At 41.4% G+C, this 18,448-nt stretch overlaps 1 protein-coding gene across 1 annotated transcript in view; it reads left to right on the top strand.

The window, feature by feature from the left end:
- The first annotated feature begins 268 nt into the window (after positions 1–268).
- LOC118278078 (neurogenic locus protein delta) overlaps positions 269–18,448 on the top strand; it is a 34,164-nt gene continuing 15,984 nt past the window's right edge. The window contains 2 exon segments of the mRNA XM_035597145.2: positions 269–610; positions 8,553–8,852. Of these exon segments, the coding sequence (XP_035453038.2) occupies positions 563–610; positions 8,553–8,852 (348 nt within the window). The 5' untranslated portion in view covers positions 269–562.

Here is an 18,448-nt window from a genome sequence, read left to right as displayed (position 1 = left end):
TAAATTGTTTTGACGAGACGTGTCTTTAAATAATTAAAAAAAAAGAAACTGCATAGCAGTCTATTCATCTCCGAAGTTTTTACACAAGGGCACGTGTTCGCATACAGTACATGGGCTGTTTTCCGTATATTTTCTGGTCGGGTGCGCGGCGGAGCGCGCGGGCTGTGCGCGGGGCGCGCGGGGCAGGTCGCCGGCAGATGCGCCGCGCAGCGCCATCTCTCGGGGCCCGTCGCGCCACGCGCCAGGTGCGCGCTGCCCGCACCGCGGCCGCCGCCCGCCCTCAGTCCGCCGTCACGCGCCGCCGCGACAACACGTTATTAAGGCCTCTGTACGCCACTACACGCGACGCGCGCGTTTCGAACGTAGTGAACGATCTCGCGACCGGTTCGCCGGAGCCCATGAGCGACTAGTGACATCTCGATACTTGTGCTGTGTGACTTGCAGTGAAACGCTCAGTGCATACATGTGCAAGTGATGGATTACTGCGGATCTACCTTCGAGTGCTGACGACCGGGTACGGTCCCGACGTATGCCCCGGCGCCGCTAGCCCGGACGCGCCAGCATGCGCGCCCCCGCGGTGCTCATCGCCCTGCTAGGGTTTCTACCCCAGGTACTGACATCGACACCAAAAACCGCGAATCCCCGTTTGTTTACGTTTCGCATCGGCGTAATCCAATCAAAAACTCGTGGTTCGCATCGTTTCTCATAAACAAGACAGCGATGCCGACCGGCGGCTGTCGGTGCGACCGCTGTGCACTAGGCGATAGTTTCCCACGAGTGGCCTGGCAGATCGTCCTGGATAGTGGTCGGGAGCGAGGGTGTAGTGTAGGTGAGCTCGCAGTCGTGACCGGCCGCGATCGGGCCGCCGACTTCTCCACGCGCCTGTGTGTGTCCGTCCGATACGTTTACCGAGCAAACATAGGTACATAGTTATAAAGAAAGTTCAGGTTTTAATACGACCGGCGCGCGGGGTCAGCTAGGTCGCGAGCCTCTTCGTTTTAAAATTAGATGCATTCCGAGGCTTTGCGGTGGATTCGAGTCCGGACGAGACGTATTCGCGACGATCTGCATGCACCAACGACAAGAATAACTCTTCCAGACGACTCTCAAGGCGCGCGATATTTCGGGCAGGGTTAGTAGTTCGGTCTAGTTTACACGACGGAACCCTTTGCTTGTTTATTGACCGTCGCTAATCGCCGGTAAATAGGCGCCGAGCGCAGTAAAGTTGGCCGTACATAAACAATGCGCTCGAGATGAAAGTTCCGAGGAAATTGTCAAAAGGTGGCAGACTGTAAATAATATCTGGAGTAGTGCGAGGTCATCGCCCTATGAACCGGTCAAGGTTACTTGTCCTACGCCAAGGGTTGTGTGGCCGTGGAGTGGCCACGACGTGACGTGTGAACTTCACAGTTCATGAAACTTTCGTGTTTTTTATCGCATCACTTTTATACTCTTAAGTAGACTCACTTATCGATAAACGCAGACTTAATTAACTTGGTTATTTGCCTCATTAACGTCTTAAAGGAAACGTATCAATCAATCGAATGTAGCCTTTCAGTCCAATGGGCGGAGATACTCGATGTTTATTTATGTACGGCTAACATCTACGAGTACCATCTTGAATAAGCTCAAGAAAAGCTCATCGCATGATTCACTGTAACTATCGGTACACGGCCGACTCGATACTTTTATTCGATATCTAGACCTCCTTAGCCTTTCCCCGACATCGGTGCCGGTGCCCGCAGTTTAAGTAAAAGCCTATTTACAAGCGCCACCGAAATGTCAACAAGACTCGATAATAATAAAAAAAATCGATACTTGTCTCGAATGACTTTTTGTTCTCCCGCATCGTTTACCGGTCTCGAGGGCAATTTACAATGAGGGAACTATTCCCCAATGCGTGCGTGTGCGCACTCTGAACGAATAGTTATTAATGTGTTCGCAAAATGTACCGTTAATATCACAAACACATGCACTTTGTTACATGCGAATATTAATAAAACTTGTCGACGAACAACCGGTGTGTCGGGAATTGATCCCCGAGTCCGGCTGATCCGTGTGATTTTTGTGCACTTTTTACCGTCAATTGCTGTTTTAATTGTTTTTTTCTGTTGAGCCAATCAGGTTTAATTAAATAGTGTGGGTCCGCTTCACACCAACATACAAGCTGTACCTATCTATTTATTTATAGTCCTGTGCGTGTGAGTGTGTTTTCAAGGCGCTATAATACATTATGAATGAAGTCGCGTTGTTTCATAAAAAAACGGTATTTTGCGCACCACCGCTCCGGACTGGTTTGTCTTGCCCCTGGTCCCGTCTACGTGACGACGATCGTGCATTGATGTAATTGTCCCACCGATCAGTCAACTCGATTCTTTATACTCGATACATCCGTAGGAATCGATGTCCGGATTTTTCTTTTTTTTACCCCCACGTGCAGCCAGTAGCTAATTCAGCTGCATTATTCTTTCTTTGATCGCGTTCGAAACTCGAATCGCGTGATCGTTCCACTGCCTTTTTGATCGGAAGCGGCGTCGGAAACACGTCTGCCCGAAAACCACAACGTAATAATTTCCAATTTGAAATAAGTAAATAATTCACTGAAGGTTGCTCCGTTCGATTCGTGATCGCATTTATCCCTGAGAAATTATTCAGAGGATAGGCTGTTTATTAAACGGTCGTATCCTCATTGGCCATGTATGGGTATTATAAACGAGTCGATATTTTTAATGCAATAGGTACGACATTGTTGCTGGTTGCATTCTATAACGTATTCTTGATTACGCTCGGCGTCTACCTGTCGCAAATCTAGGACATAGCATGTCATAGCTCGCATGGAACGTTACTTGTGCGTGTATGATTGCGTTACGATTTGTGATATAACCGAGATATATAGTTATATTTCATTTTTAGGTGTGTTCTGTCTATGTGTGTAGTGTGGCACTTGTCTATTATTAGGGTTGTCAAGTTAGTAAAGTTTTAAAAGTGTTCCAAATTCAAAAGCAACTCAACACGAACATTAATAAAATCTCGTTTGTTAATTATAAAGGAAGTTATGAGTTTGAAACTGGTAACCCCGGTAATATTACCCGAGCAGGTGCAGTCATTAATGGCAACTCTTAAACACACTAACATCTGCTTTTTTCACAATCCACTCAACTCGGGCACACGAATTCTAATTGCCGGCCTGACATGTTGATTTAAAGTTCAATTCTGACTCGTGAGTCGGTTATCAGAGTGAACCAGCCGCTTTAATGGTCATTTTAACTGCTTATATCGTCATATTAAAGTAGACAGTACTGTTATGTGGCTACTTATAAAGTAAGTAAAACTTTATTAAATGATACCTACGTGCGTACGAAATGTACACTTCTAATTAAATTAGAAATAAAATGTATAGCGAGGCAACACGATAGCAACTCAGGTGAACTATGTCCAATAAAAATTGTTAGTTAGCTCGTAATTCCAGCCTACGTACGAGTATTCTCGTGGCGTAAAATTTACTTCATAAAGTTAGGCAACCGGTGTTAATTTTATGTGCAGAAAACTATTTTGTTAACAAATACCTACCAACGAATCGGTGTTGCCACGCATTTTCACCGCGATTTCCCAACAATTTTGTAAGTAAATGACTTCTATGTAAAAACCACCTGCCGCTTCAAATTCCCATTTACGTAAAAAATCACACAGAACTAACAAAGGCACAATAATAAATTAATCGTCATATGTCATGTTAGTAGCAATAAAGTATTTAAGTATGTGAAACTCCTTAACGGTAGGTTTTTAAACTCTGTTATAATTTCGTCCATTGTCCAAAACGGTTTTTGTTCTATGAGAACCGACTCAATTATAAGAGACTTTATACGAAACACGTATAATCGCTGGTTTTTAACAGCTTAACTATGTGAAATTTTAAGTTTTCGTCTCATTGTGATGAGTGTATAATGACCGACTGAGCAGCGCGTGCGTCACTCAACAGATTCACAAAAGATATCTTGTTTTTCTAACTTAACGACAAAACTGTTGAAATACATTTAATTAGACCATAACACAATTGGCCGCTGTCGAAAAGCCGATCGATAAAATTCGTGTTTTTGTGTATCAATCCCGACCGGACGTTTAATTGATTCCAAGTGACATTTGTGAAAAAACAAACATGGCTGCCAGGACCATTGATCAGATTACGCAATGTAACCAAACTGGATGCTCGGGGAAGTCAATATTATGTATTATTTATAAACAGACAGTGCTTAGCTTTCTTGTGTGAACTTATCAAAGGATATTGAATGATGTGCTTCGAGATAATAAACCAATACCATAAATGCATTTGTAAATAAGTAAATAATTCAACCCTATTTCGGCATGAGTGCGCAACGACTGTGGTAGGGCGCTCGTTCGTTTTCGAATTTCGAAATTTATCGGATGCCGCGTAAATTCAGCCAGTAACCTTCTAATTTAAGGTTCTATTGTCTAGTGTTGCCAGTGCAAATTATTAAATTCCGAATTGGGTAAATGTGCCAGTGATGATGGTAACACGGTGTAGGTTGCACAATGCTTCAGGCATAGCGCGGTGATGAGTCGGTGCTTCTATTGCACGTGGGTTGAAAGTTAAGGCCATAAGTTGACAGTTATGAATACTCACTTACATTTGATGCTGCGAATAAGTTATTGCTCGGTGTGTGGGCGTCAATTAAGAAATAATTAAACGAGTAATGAGAATAAGATTACACGCTCGTTATTTCGTAACTGCATCTAAATCTCCCTATGTACTTAGAGTGGTAAGCAAACGGAACTGTGGTCGACTGTATCATACCGTTTCATAACGTTGCAGCGAATTACCTGCGATGTGCAATGGATGATCGCACTTACATTGAAAATAATTTCATTCCTTCCTCTGCACGTCGTATCGAGTTTAATCATATTGTACCTGTATTAGGCAGGTAGTTACATCGAAATTGAATTAATAAACTTGTAAATCTAAAGCGTAATCAATTCTTAAACGCAATTATTAATATCAAGTGTATCCCGACTGGATATCACTACGTAATTATTTCATTTCGTTGGGCCGAACAAAAAAGGTTTAACTCCAAAAGAATTTTAATAAGTTCCGTATTCAATCTCCACAGTGAGAGGTTCACACGTATAATCCCAATAACAATTCAAGCAAGAAGATCTGGTTTACGATATAAGAGAGTACACGACTGAGATCATAGCGCGCAGTACACCGACGCACGAAATCTCAATTCGCTTGTGCAACACGCTTAAATAACCGCAAAATACCTTATTATGCGCTTTCCATATACGTTCCAGGCAATCTACGGGGCCTATTACGTTCCACGCTCATGCTTCTCCGTTAATTTCAAATTCCAGACTTAGATCGCAAGTTTCTTTTGTGTCGGCACAGCTGCCTGCGAATCGACACAAAGGAGATCGCAACATTTGTCGCACGACTAAATATCCGTACGTTTTATAAAAGAAACCGTTTATTTTCTTCTAAAGACGTTCCTTGAAACGGAACGCCCTTTGTGCCAACCCGGCGCGTCCCCCCAACACAATACCAACATTGAAGCTAAGTTCTGTGAAAAGTCAGGTCAGAAAACCAATTAGTAACAGCGTTCATTCATCAGCTGGCCTCCTAGAGGACAAATGTTACAGTTTTTTCCAAGTGCAATTAATACCATCTCGGCCGCCGATCTATTTAAAGACGCCAACATCTTTATGGCATATGTATAAAGTGTACTGTAAAAAACTTAAATGAAAAAATAAATCATGCTCGATGATTCCAAATTTAAATATTATATTGCGAATTGATGCACTGGCCACATCGTCGCGCTATTAAAAGACTCTGTTTTGGTGTTTATTTTAACACATTTCGCGTGTGTATAACGGGAGAGATGAAAAACATTCCCCTGTTTCATTATTTGTGTTATTTTTAGACTACGTTCAACCTGCTTGAACGAGTGTTTACACTGTTGCCTTACTTACATACAATAGCGTTCACATTATTAGTCCTTATTATCTTTCCCAATAAGTTAATAAAATACAGTTCCACACAGACCGATAGGTAGGCAACACGCATCCGCTTAGTAAGTGTTCAATAAATCATTTTGACACAGTAATTTTGTTGGAAAATATGTCTAGATCGTGATTCTGCTGCGATTAAAATAAAAAAGAGAATTAATGTAACTCGATAATATAAACTAAAATGTTATTACGAGATCGTAGATTAGGTATTCAAATCAATTTGGATAGTTTGCTTCTTGCTCCGCTCGCCGCAATTAATGTACTTTCCTTTCAACGTGAAAAAAATGATGTTCACGACTCGGACGCCGAATGCATTAACTTGTATTGGAATGTTAAATAAATTAGCCACTCTTGTAATTGATTACTGGCACATATTAAGCTTCAATGTTGTTGCTACATTAACTTGCACCATTTATCGTTAAGTTGACGTCGATTTAATTAAAGAGGGCAAAACCAGATCCACGCTTTTTGTTGCTTAGTACACAAAGCGACGAAACATCGAAAAAGATAAGCGCCTTTTAAAATATAGTCTAAACAACATCAATCAGATAGTCAGCGCGTCAAATCCGCCCGAAGACATAATAAAATTTAACTTATTCGGTAGTCCGGTAAGTATTATTTAATTGTTGGTTTGTTGCCAGCCTCGGGCGAGCCGACGACCGCTCGCTTCCCGCTCTTTTTAACACACTTTTTTTTTATTTACCGTAATTCACTAACTTATTGACATGTAAAACTTATTATAAACTGTTTAAACGTTCAACGTTGGACCAGTAAGCCACAATTCATCAAATTCTTGGCTACTATAACTCGTTTATAAACAATTGATGGACAAAAAAGGGGATGTTTAGAGTGGTGCGTATATTTTTTCTTGCATTTTTTTGGTTCCGCTCCTACCTGACGACCACGTGGATGTGTGAAGTGAGCACTCTGTCCCTTTCACATCTAGGCTTAAAGACAGAGAGGCATGTTTCGCGGTAAATGAATTTACCCCTGTCGCAAACGCAGGAAGTTGGTTGAAATCTGGTGTATTTTTTACCACAGCTTTTGTTTATCATATTGACATCGTTAGACATACAGTCTGTTAGATAAGGCTAACTGAATGGATTATTGTTCTGTCTATCTTGTAATCTTTTGACAATACGTTCTGAAGGCCATATTCGTGGGAAACTAATTAGAAAAGCTTCCAACTGTAGTCAAAATCCATTTGTTATTTGCTATGCAAAAACGTACCTACGCTTACAATCCCGGAATCTAACTAACATTAATTATGTATCCGATTTAATTCAACATAAATTATTCTTTACATGTAATGCCGGAGCTATTAATAACGAGATGAAGGCATATCAAGTTGAAATATTTCCCTAATATTTATTTACTTGTAATACTAATATTTGAAGAGATATTGGAAGTTTATAAGCATTCTACGTCATTAACAGGTCGACTTAATGATTCGAAACACGTCATGATTTAACGAGAGCCATACTAAAGTTTTATGAATGTAATTTATCGTTGTACCATAGTCAGCTAAATAAATAATCAATTAGAACGAAAACTCAGGAAATGATTCTTTTAAAACCTTTTTTTTATGTTTTATGAAGTTTATAGTTAGTGAGCGGTATAGTGTTAGCCGCCGGGAATGATTTGCCAAGACATGGCCGCCATAATTTAATACTACCGCTTCCTTCCGATGCCATATTAAAACAGGATAGACATTTTGACATATGACTTTTATAAAATGGACGAACAGCCTTTACGTTCAGCCTTTCGAAGCTGATAAATTACATACTTATTACGTGATAAAGTTAAGTTAGAAAGATGCAAAAACTTGCATGTACACACTAGCACGTAATTGTTTTATATTACAACAATGTAAAGTAATAAGCAGTTGTTATGAAAATGTTAACATTACTCGCTCGCTCCCTAACGCATTAGTTTTAAACTTGTTGACCCTACTTGCAATACGACCAACTGCATTCTTCCATTATTATATGTAAGGGTTGCACACCCTGGAGGGCAACAAAAACCAGTTATTATTATTCATACACTAGTAAAAAACTACGGGGAATTCAGTCGTCTCGTTGACGACCACTTATCTATCATCGCACATTAAAATATCCAAGTTTTTCATCAAAATCGGTAGTCTCAGCCGCGATCATTTAAAACAAAGCGGGGGGCGCCATTATTTGACAGTTCGATTAACAAAAAATTGTATTGTTACGTCACTAACGTTCGAAATTCGATTCATAGGGGTGTCACCGTTCACCCCACACGCGTTGTTAAATGCAACCCCATTTTTGAGCGACCTACATATAGTGTGTCCAGTAAAACCGTTAATGTCTCAGCAGGATCGATCGCGCGGCCAGTTGTGCAAATACCATGTTTGAGGATTACATCTTTGGGGCGACGAAAGCTGTATTGCCAGTTTGTTTGTGTTGTCACACTGAATCTGATATATTGACTCGCTTAATCTTTACTTTTACCTTCATTCCTGACACACTGACTACAATGTTTGTTTTCTCCGTTTCCAGGTGCTGACGTCTGGTTCCTTCGAACTTAGGATAAAAAGTTTTACGAACTCATTGGGTAGGTTAAGTAGTGGGCAGTGCTGTGATGGTTCCTCAAATAGTGACGCGCCGTGTTTGGCGCCGTGCAGGACTAAATTCCGAGTGTGCCTCAAGATATATCAAGCTAATATCGACACAACGTCACCGTGTACCTTCGGTGACATTACAACGCCTGTATTGGGCGGCAACTCATTGGATGTGCCCAACCTCCACGTGGAAGGATTTAGCAATCCCATCGTGTTCCCCTTCGACTTCACATGGCCGGTGAGTTTCTTCAAATAACTTAACTTTTACTACTCGTAAGTCGTACTCGTAGAACGTATTGACGTTTCGTAAACAAAACAACACCTCATTAATTTTGTAGGCAACAGTAAAATCAATACATCGTAAAAGAAGTATTAAGTAGCAACCCTACATCAATAAATCAACGCGGTGGATGTTACTGGCAACGTTCAAATTCCAATAATCCACGCGGAGACCTCTACGGGCCATCTCATTCGCCGTAAATAATAGTAAAAAAGAAATTAAGGGATTCTATATTCAAATTTGACAGAAGCGATGACGATAAGAATACTTGATGGTTTAACGAGCAGCCGCGTGGGAGGATTACAGCGTTGAATGGTTCATTTTTAATTAATTATGAAGTCGCTCTCTGTACGTACGGGCAGCGGCCAGTGGGCACGGACAGTCGTATGTTATTAGATGTAGTCGGTTAGCCTTCGTCGTGGCTGCGTTCTCATCTTCACCGGCGATTAGAGCGCGGAGGCCGGCCGGGATCGTGATTCGATATTGTAATTACATGTTATTTATTTACAGATCGCGCTTAGATCTATCTCGATTCCAAGGATAACGGACGTATTAATTGGACCTTAGTTACGGTTATTTCGCTCGGCGTCAATTGTGTACGGTTTACACAGGCCGCGTGTGGACCTAGAGGTTTCGAGTGCTATTTGTATTTTATTTAGCGGCCCGCTTCAAATGTCGTACCGTCTCGTAATGTTTGAGCAAACAATCGGACCTACGGCCGCTTGCACAAGCTCCGACCATCTGGAGAAAACGTGACATTTGGTAACTAAACGAAGCTGCAGGTAGAGCCAACTGAGCATAGACGAAATTTAAAACTTTTTCGGATAGTGGATGTGCGTCCGGTAACTGTCGCTATCATTCCAAATGAATTGGCGCTAAATTGAAACTTCCTGTTTAAATTCACATACAGCTCTCTATTGCGAGGCATGTGTTGACATGCGATCAATTGAGCGAAAGCGGCCGCAGAATGCTTTAATCTATCAAATTTCCAAAGTGACAGCTAAGCTAGCGGTTGCCGTTGTCGATTCCACGCCATGTGCAGTTTATCTTACTCCAGTCGGACATTCAGAAGTCACCCATATGCCACGATTCCATATGTCGCTAAAATTTGTTAAATCCTGTGCCCTGAGGATATGCGCCATACGCCTCGCCGCTTACCGATACGGCTACACTTGGATGCGTCTCATTTAAATAATACAATCTGCCCCTAGCATTATTAGTTAAAGCTGACTTGGATTTTTTCTCACAATGAGGTCATCGTCGGCCAGAGAAGCGCCTGTTTTACGAGGCATATCGCGCGCACGAATAAATATGTACCGCGTAATGTGTTAGTATATGGTACGTTCCGCACGCTGGCTTCGTGACCGGCCCGGCAGGTGAACGGGCTCCGCCGAGATGTGCGCACACGCTCGATTTTCGAATTTGACATTTAATTTACTTATCGAAGGCTCGATGGCCAGCATCACAATATTTTGAAACCCGAACCAGCGCGCGGCCATAACGGGCTCGCTGTAATACAACCCCGCCGAAGTAATCGTAAACGCAACTGCATCCGAACTTTATCTGATCCCTTGTGAAATAAATCGGTACTAGTCCCGAGAGGAGATCTGACCCGCACGATAATAGGTCATGAGCATATTAATATTACTGACAACATCGAACAGTGAAATTACAAGTAAAGCGGCGCGCGCGTTAACGACGCATAGAAACGATTTATCATGCAGCGTTTAGAGAGAGAGATGGCTCACTCCGAAAAGAAATCTCATTTGTATGCAGACGCTCGCCGGCGGGATTTCATTTATTTCACTCTCAAACAATTTGAGTTTGTAAATCACAAGTTTTATATTGTGAAGCGCACTGCGAGGCCCGTTACACAGTCCGGATGTCAAAGAGGTGAGGACCGGATTATGAGCGAGTGTTCGCACGTACGGAGAGCGGCTAATGGCGGGCTCGCAGCGCGGATGGGAGGAAAGGTCAACGATACGTGCCCTTAATGGAGGGGTGCACACCCCCCGGCATGAACGGGCCCATTCACAAGCGCTCGTGGAACCGTTATACGCTGCCGTTTTAATGCGAAAAAATGTTGTGCTTATGCAATTGTGCATTTTACACCTGCTTCGCGGAGAGAGCGTAAAATGTCAAAGTGTGCTTCCGCGCATGCGCGGGGCCCGGCGCGCGCGCTGGCCGTGAACTATACGTTTTTATGGATCCAAGATCCGTGTTGCGCGATATTACTCATAGACGGCATTGTGTCTTATCTTAATAAATTTGTCCATCATCTATTGTTACGCAGTCACAATAAATTCGATAGTTAATCTCTATTGTAGTCTCACAGCTGCTAATATTGGCTGTTTGTTTGAAGACGCTGTAGGAAATGCAGTGTGAGATCTCGTGACTGTCATCTGATCATAATTCATAAATATTTCGCAAGTCACCTTCCCACGGGCGGTTTATAAAGTCCCCTACTATTTGCTATATTGCAAAAAATCCTTCGAATTCATTGGTGTAATGTTTAAAATTCCTTTTTCTAAAAAATTCCTCGTGTATACAACCTTTGCATGCAAAGCTGTTACAAATGGTTTGGAATTAAAATAGTTATTTGAAGTTTGAAAAAGGGAACCCTTTAGTAGTTGGCGCGGGACCTCGGCCCTGCATTCTTTAATTAGCTAAGTTATCTATTCCGTTCCTATAGCACCTTGAATAAAAATAACGAGTTTCTTTTAGTTTCGTGATAAGGAATGCTAGAAACTAGTTGCTGGTAAGCTGTTGCGAAGGAAATAATAAATTAGAATAGTTTTTAGGACATACTTTACTCAATGTTTTGCGATATTACGTACTTATAATTTGCTTTATAATTTTTATTTATTACCATTTTTGAGTTGATCTGTGGTTGAATTTTTTTCCAAAAAAGTGGTTAAAGTTAGATTATTTCGCAACGCTCAGCTTTTTGTTGCGTGCGATTGCAAAATGCAAATATACAGATTTCGAATAATATCATTGAAATAAATTACCACAGAACTATTATATAAGTTTTCATTCTTCTTTTTGCTATTTTAAAAAATGGGGAAATATTATAATGTAACCAATCTAGAGAGGAACTAATTAAAAACTAATAACGATGATATTTTGACGGCCATTGATAAGTCGGGCCATCTGTTCGTCTCATGTTCCGGAAGTCATTTCCAGCATATGTAGCACAAAAATGATAGTCCAGTGTATTTGTTACCGTGAGACTTAACTCACTGATTTTACTTAATTAAGGTTAATTAAAACACCATACAAATAGCTTATATTCAAGTTTTTATTCAAACTTCTCTCCAAGCAACGGAGCGAAAAGTTCACTCTGTGAGGTCTTGTACAGTCGCAAGTAATTACTCCGGTCATTTTCTCAACCAGTATTAACAAAACAAATACTCGTCTAACATTGTTCCCGAACACTATTTAAAACACGTAAAAGCTCAGCCTGATTAATGTATTTGTGTCGTCTGGTGAAGAAACACGCGTCTTTATTGTGCAGCAAGTAGACTAAGCAACGGCGTAACTAATTCTAGAGATTGTTACTTATATTTGCATGTTTCGTAAAATGCTTCCACGCTCCAAATAACACAGTTTTAATGAAAGTATGAAAACTCTTCTGTTAACAACCTACATGGTCACAATTCATGCGTGTACTATTTATTCTTTTTTTTTTTCGAAATAAGTACAGGTGTGCCATTCTGAGAAATTAACGTTGCAGTGACGTCACGTTCGATTCGAATTTCAAAACAATAGTACGGTAACGCACGCGGCGTCGGTCGAATGCCGTTCTTAATCCATTGTCGCGTGTGAACTCAGCCGCTTTTTGCGCACGATAGCGGCGTACACATTAGAAAGTAATTAACGATCCACAGCGCGTCGCGTAAAAACTCACACCTCGACCAAACTTGTGGCTCAAATCGTCGATAATTACGTTAGAATCGTAATCGGTTACGCGCCCCGCATTATTATTCGCCGGGCGACCGCCGCTTATATAAGTTTCCACTTCGAAAAACGTAAAACCTTCGCACGCATCATCGACTTATTACTACATAATGTAACGCGATATGAGCGTCCGATGCTTTATAAACCCATAGTTGGAGTAACTTCCGTCTACCGACTTTTTATCATGGAGAGAGCTCTTAATAATTTCCTTTATTTCAATCCGCTCGCGTCGGGATCCTCTTAAAATACTTACCCCTACATCCGCTTCTTTTAATAAAGTCTACCGAAGCTATGGAATGCCTCATTGGTCGTTGTTCCCTCTTCGACAGCGTCTTTTATCTCTCTCCTTTCCGACGAGCGGCAATTAAAGTTAAACAAAAAAGCATCGCGAAAGAAATTCCACGTAAAAGTAGTGTGCGCGCGTTACTGCGAGCAATATGTGCGCTCGCGCCATTACAATACAAGTTGTAACGCGGTTTCATAAGTTTCAAATTTAAACAATCGGAGCGTGGATAATTAGTCAGGTTGCATTGTTCGAGCCAGTGCACAGGTATTCAGCAACCTATCAATTAACCGGCCTCCGCTTTTCTAGCTGATCCGCCTAAATAAACTAAACACACTTCACGTAAGCGAACTACTATTATTTCCAGCGTTAAAATAACATTACGTCTCGAGAAGTTTCAAATGCTGGCTAGTAAATAATGATTAGTCATACGGAGAGATAAAGAAATAAGCTCATCACAGTGAATAGACAATAAAACTTTACCGGCCTTGTTATTACAACGCATCGGAGAGCTGCGCGAGCGCAAAGAAAACACTCCTTTTTCAAATGAACGCTCGTTTACGGTCAAATTCTGACACTTTAACAGCGTCTCTATACGTTTACGGCTGCTAATAAAATGGTTCAAAGCGCCCGGTTTATTGTGGTAGCCAAAATGTAATTTGCGTGCTGGCATTTTTTCTTAACGACATATATGTACGCGGATTAAATAGCTGATCGAGCGATGTCAATCAAAATTCAAATTATGTATAAATAGCGTGGTCTGCGGCGCGTTCCGAAATAAATCCGCGTCCGTTTTAGGCGATCGGCCGCGTTCCATTTTTATTGGGTGCTGCTGTATGGCGGTGTGTTGGTGAGTTCTCACGTACTGCTGGGACGAGCAGCCCTCAAATCTGCAATGATGAAATTCCTCGCGTTCCTGACTTTATTCATCACACGCGCGCATGTTCTAGGAATTGTGAGTCGCAGTGCGAGGCTCACATGCTCCGCTCGTATCCGCAACCTCGCGAATAAATCGTCGCCATTATTTAGTATGGGAGGAGCGCCGGTACTTACCTACGTACGTACATACTTCGACGAATTTATGGACGTGTCAAAGGCCGATCATAGGCTGGGAACCACCGCGAGCAACACTTGCAAATTAGAAGAACGATCGAATGTTTTGTATTTGTCAGGAATCGTACACCGTTGGACCTTGATTTAATCTCCTTAATTCAAGATTCGCGATGGCCGAGTGGAAGTTTCTGAGAACACGCCACAATTTGTCAATGTGTTCACACGGCTGTGGATCGATCACTTTTGGCACTCGTAACACTTTATTTCCATACCATTACCGTGTTTAGAATATAAACTTTTCTATTAAGTATAGGTAATATTACTCATCGTTGTCGCCCAGTTTTACTGCTGCCGTATGCAAAGTGGTTTAGTAAAAAATTAAGATGATATCAATACACGGATCATGTCGAAACTTGTACAAGGAGGCTGTGCGCGTCACTCTCGGATAAAATCCGGATGAACCGATCATGAGATTATTTGTTTTTAGTGCGGTTTCGGTTTCAACGGTGAACCCTTCTCAGGCCTTATCAGATCACCGCGGAGAGCCGAGCCGAGCGCGGATGTCTCACAAAATTTGTTAACTTGATTCTTTATTTTTTAATTCTTATGCTTCATTCAAATCGTTCTGTTGTTTATGGCCGACATTTTCATTTTTGGAATTCTCCAGCGGCGGGCCGGGTCCCGGCCGTCGCCGAATGCCGCCGATGCCATGTGAAAATTAAGGATACCCTTTTTCACTTCGGCCCCGATTCAAAGTCCCGAATTCCTTCGTCGAGTGTCTTTTTTCGCGATGATTGTAATTGAGGGCAATAAATTGTTAATGTCTGACTTATTTCGTGTGTCGTATACGGGCTGGACCGGTCGTTAGCGGTAAAAAAAGTAGTTACGTCTGTCTTAATGTTTCCTAGCTGCATTTCGTATAATCGTCACAGATATAAAGTATAACATTTCGTTTGAGTTACGACAGGCTTTTCAACGTTTTAATGTTTCCCGGTAAAGCGGGTTCAAGTAATTAATCCTTCCATAATGTACTAAACACTCGGTTAATTTTTCGAGTGTGGTCACATCAATGTTTACTTTCTCGGGTTTAGTGGGCAACACTGGAACTTTATTATAGCATCAATTTAATGGTTATTATTTATGATTGGCGTGTGAAAATGTTTAACGCTTTTAATTGGTTGAACATTTTATGTCGTACCTGGGTGGACGTAAAGATTTGTTAATTGACGCGTCTCGGGGGAAATGTAAATGATCTCATGACCGTTTTGCAGTTTGTGTGTTATTTATGCCCACTCGATGATCTTGCATATTAATATTTGTGTTTAAATTATCTTGTAAACGATGGTTGTATAGTTTGTAATAGCGAGATACAGTGCGTTAGATAAAAGATGATGTCCAGAGACATAATTCTGACGGTTATAACACTAAAATGTTTATGAATTCACACGTTAAGTATTAAGTCATAAATCTTTCGTTAGTTTGTTGGAACTGTTCCAATACTCTTATAACATTAGAATCATATTGCCTTTGAAGAAAAGGTAAGTAGATCTACTACACACAGCTAGTGAAGTCAGTTTCCTCTTAATTTTTGAGCAAACAATTTTCGAATACAAACAAAGGATTTCTCTCGTTAAACAATTTATTTGGAACTTGGTAGGTTCACATGAGCTACGAGGTCGCTCTTGCTTTGAGAACGTCTCGCTTTTGTCTATATGCGCTTGCGCAGACGTGCCCGTACACCAACAAGGATTAACCGGCCGTGTTGCGTAGTGCGCTGTGCTGCTAAAATAGTTCCGCGGAGCTGTCCTCGCGACTCCGCAGCGCTGTAGAGAGGCTCACTGCCTCGCTCAGTTACTTGACTTTAACACGAAACTGCTTAACATTCTAACAGAATGCATGTAGTGTGTCCGTACTCCATGTCGCCAATAAACTGTCGACCTGAATTTTTTGTTAGAGAATATTTGTACAGGAAGCCTCCCGTTCACACGGTGTATAATATATTTATTGCACAATCCTAACGAGACTTAAAAGCATTTTTATTATACAAGAAAACTTCCTAATACAGCATCAAATGATTCATCATCGGGTCAACGCTCCTCACATTCGTCGCTGCCAAAATAGAAGGAGATAAAGTTAATTAAAAGCATTAATAAATAAATGCGCTCGGAACGCTCGTAATAATAAAACGAGTTACGCGTTCCATATTTATCGGACGGACAAGAATTTGCATATCTTTTTTAATTTGACGTATTGTACGGGGCAACTCTTCGTTCTGTCTACATATCGACGCGGCAACGTTTCGTTTACAAATCGATTCAGTCAATCATCGGATATGAAACCTTATTGCTGTGCGCTAACAATCGATTCTGAGATACCGGCCGAAACAAGACTTGGTCGGGGTTTAAGTGAAAAAAAAAAACCTGTCCAAAGCGATGTTACCACACTGGCAAAGTGTGAAATATGAAATCACGAGTCTTCCACTTGCCCGGGTGTTTGTGTTCCAAATATTTTCTCGTGTCGAAACGATACTCGAAAGCGGACTACGGTAATGTCTTTTTGTAATGTTTTATACAAATACTTCCGATATTGTACACTTTTGACCGAAACCGATCGTAGGGTGACCTTGTTCCAATTTATTGAAGCGGTACCTAGTCGTGTTTGTGTTGAACACAGCGGTAAGAAACCCGTAGTCTTTCATATTTTTTGTAACTTTAAGCTCATTATAAGCTGTAGCCAAAACCAACAAACAAGAGAAACATCTGTTGCCATTACAAAACAGCTTCATTTCACTTAAACAATAAACAAAACAATAGCAGCCCAAACACGTGGCGTGGCCCAAACAGAGGTCCTTTTCACCGGACACCTGATTATACCTTTTGTTCTTCAAAATCCCAAACACATGGCGCTAACAAATAAGAAGCACAAAACTTGAGCTCCGTTCCCACGTATCCTTTCGATGGATTCCTTAATTAATAACGAAATAACGTTGAAACGAGCTCCGATATGGAAGTAGCCTCTTCAGGCACCCCCATAAAACGATTATCAAATGATTCCCCAGCATTCATACCGTGATATCAGTCTATTCGTCCGTCCATGTTCCTTTACTCCGTAATACAATTTAACGCATCGCTTTCGAGGGATAAAATTAATGTGTCTCGATACGCTGCGATGCCAGCCCGATATTATGTTTTTTAATAAAAAAAGAACACGTTCAAATTTGGAACGGTGATAATTAACGCGTCTTTGATGGCCAGCATTGCTTTAATATTTCAGAATTGGAACACAAACTGCAACGAATTGTGACGACAGATAAAATTAGCACAAATAAGGCTAGCTTTACACGGACGGACTAATACATTTCCTTAATTGCGAGCAAAGTCTAGGCACTGAGACTGAACAACTTGTTGTATAAGTATACGGTATCGCCAACTCGACACGTTTATAAAGGCTACCTGCACACGTACGCTTACGTCGGCCGCTTTTTATGGGCTGGCTCGAGAGTCACTGTCGTGGGAACCGGCATATACTTACGACCGGCCACAGCTGACCGAAATGCGTTCTCCATACTCGATTAACAAATCAATACGGCGTATACTACGACTTGCCATATTTGAACGGGTGCATGCAACACAAATCATAATAAAGTATTTTGACAAGCGTCTTTCACTCCTTATATTGGTAAATCTACTTTTTGATGGCCTATTAAGGTGATTTTGTGTCGTTTAAGGTTGAAATTCATTCAGTCGGCGGCCGCCTGCTTAGTATTCAGAGGGTCGTGTGACACGTCCGCTTGTATCGTCTAAGTATTTAACGTAACATATTATAAATTCGTCAAAACCGTGGACGTAACGAAAGTTTAATTGAAATCTCATCTTTTAAAAAGTGTTGGAAAAAGCGTTCGGTTTTTTGTGACGCGTCGCCGTGCGTTGTGAAACGTCAGATTTCTCGTATTGATTTCCATCAGCCGACAATAATCATTGTTCGTTAGAGACGTGGTATCAGTTCCTATGCAAATAGAGGCCATTGTTCGTGCATGCAAATAGTGTTTTCATTCATAGAGCTTAATTGAAGACTGGCGACATCTGTCCGGAAAAACTGAATCACTCGTTAAAGTAGGTGGTGGCGATCAAATGAGGTATTAGTTAAGCGGTGACCCTTCGTATCCGGCGCGCGCGCAGCTGCGCAGGCGACCCGTCACATGCTTATTGTAATTATAATCCAGCTTCAGAGATTCCCTCGCGTCCGTCTTCGTCTTTAA

This window comes from Spodoptera frugiperda, chromosome 18 (assembly GCF_023101765.2).
Source record: "Spodoptera frugiperda isolate SF20-4 chromosome 18, AGI-APGP_CSIRO_Sfru_2.0, whole genome shotgun sequence".
In the NCBI taxonomy this organism is placed as follows: Eukaryota; Metazoa; Arthropoda; class Insecta; order Lepidoptera; family Noctuidae; genus Spodoptera; species Spodoptera frugiperda.
This window is presented reverse-complemented; position numbering and strand designations above follow the sequence as displayed.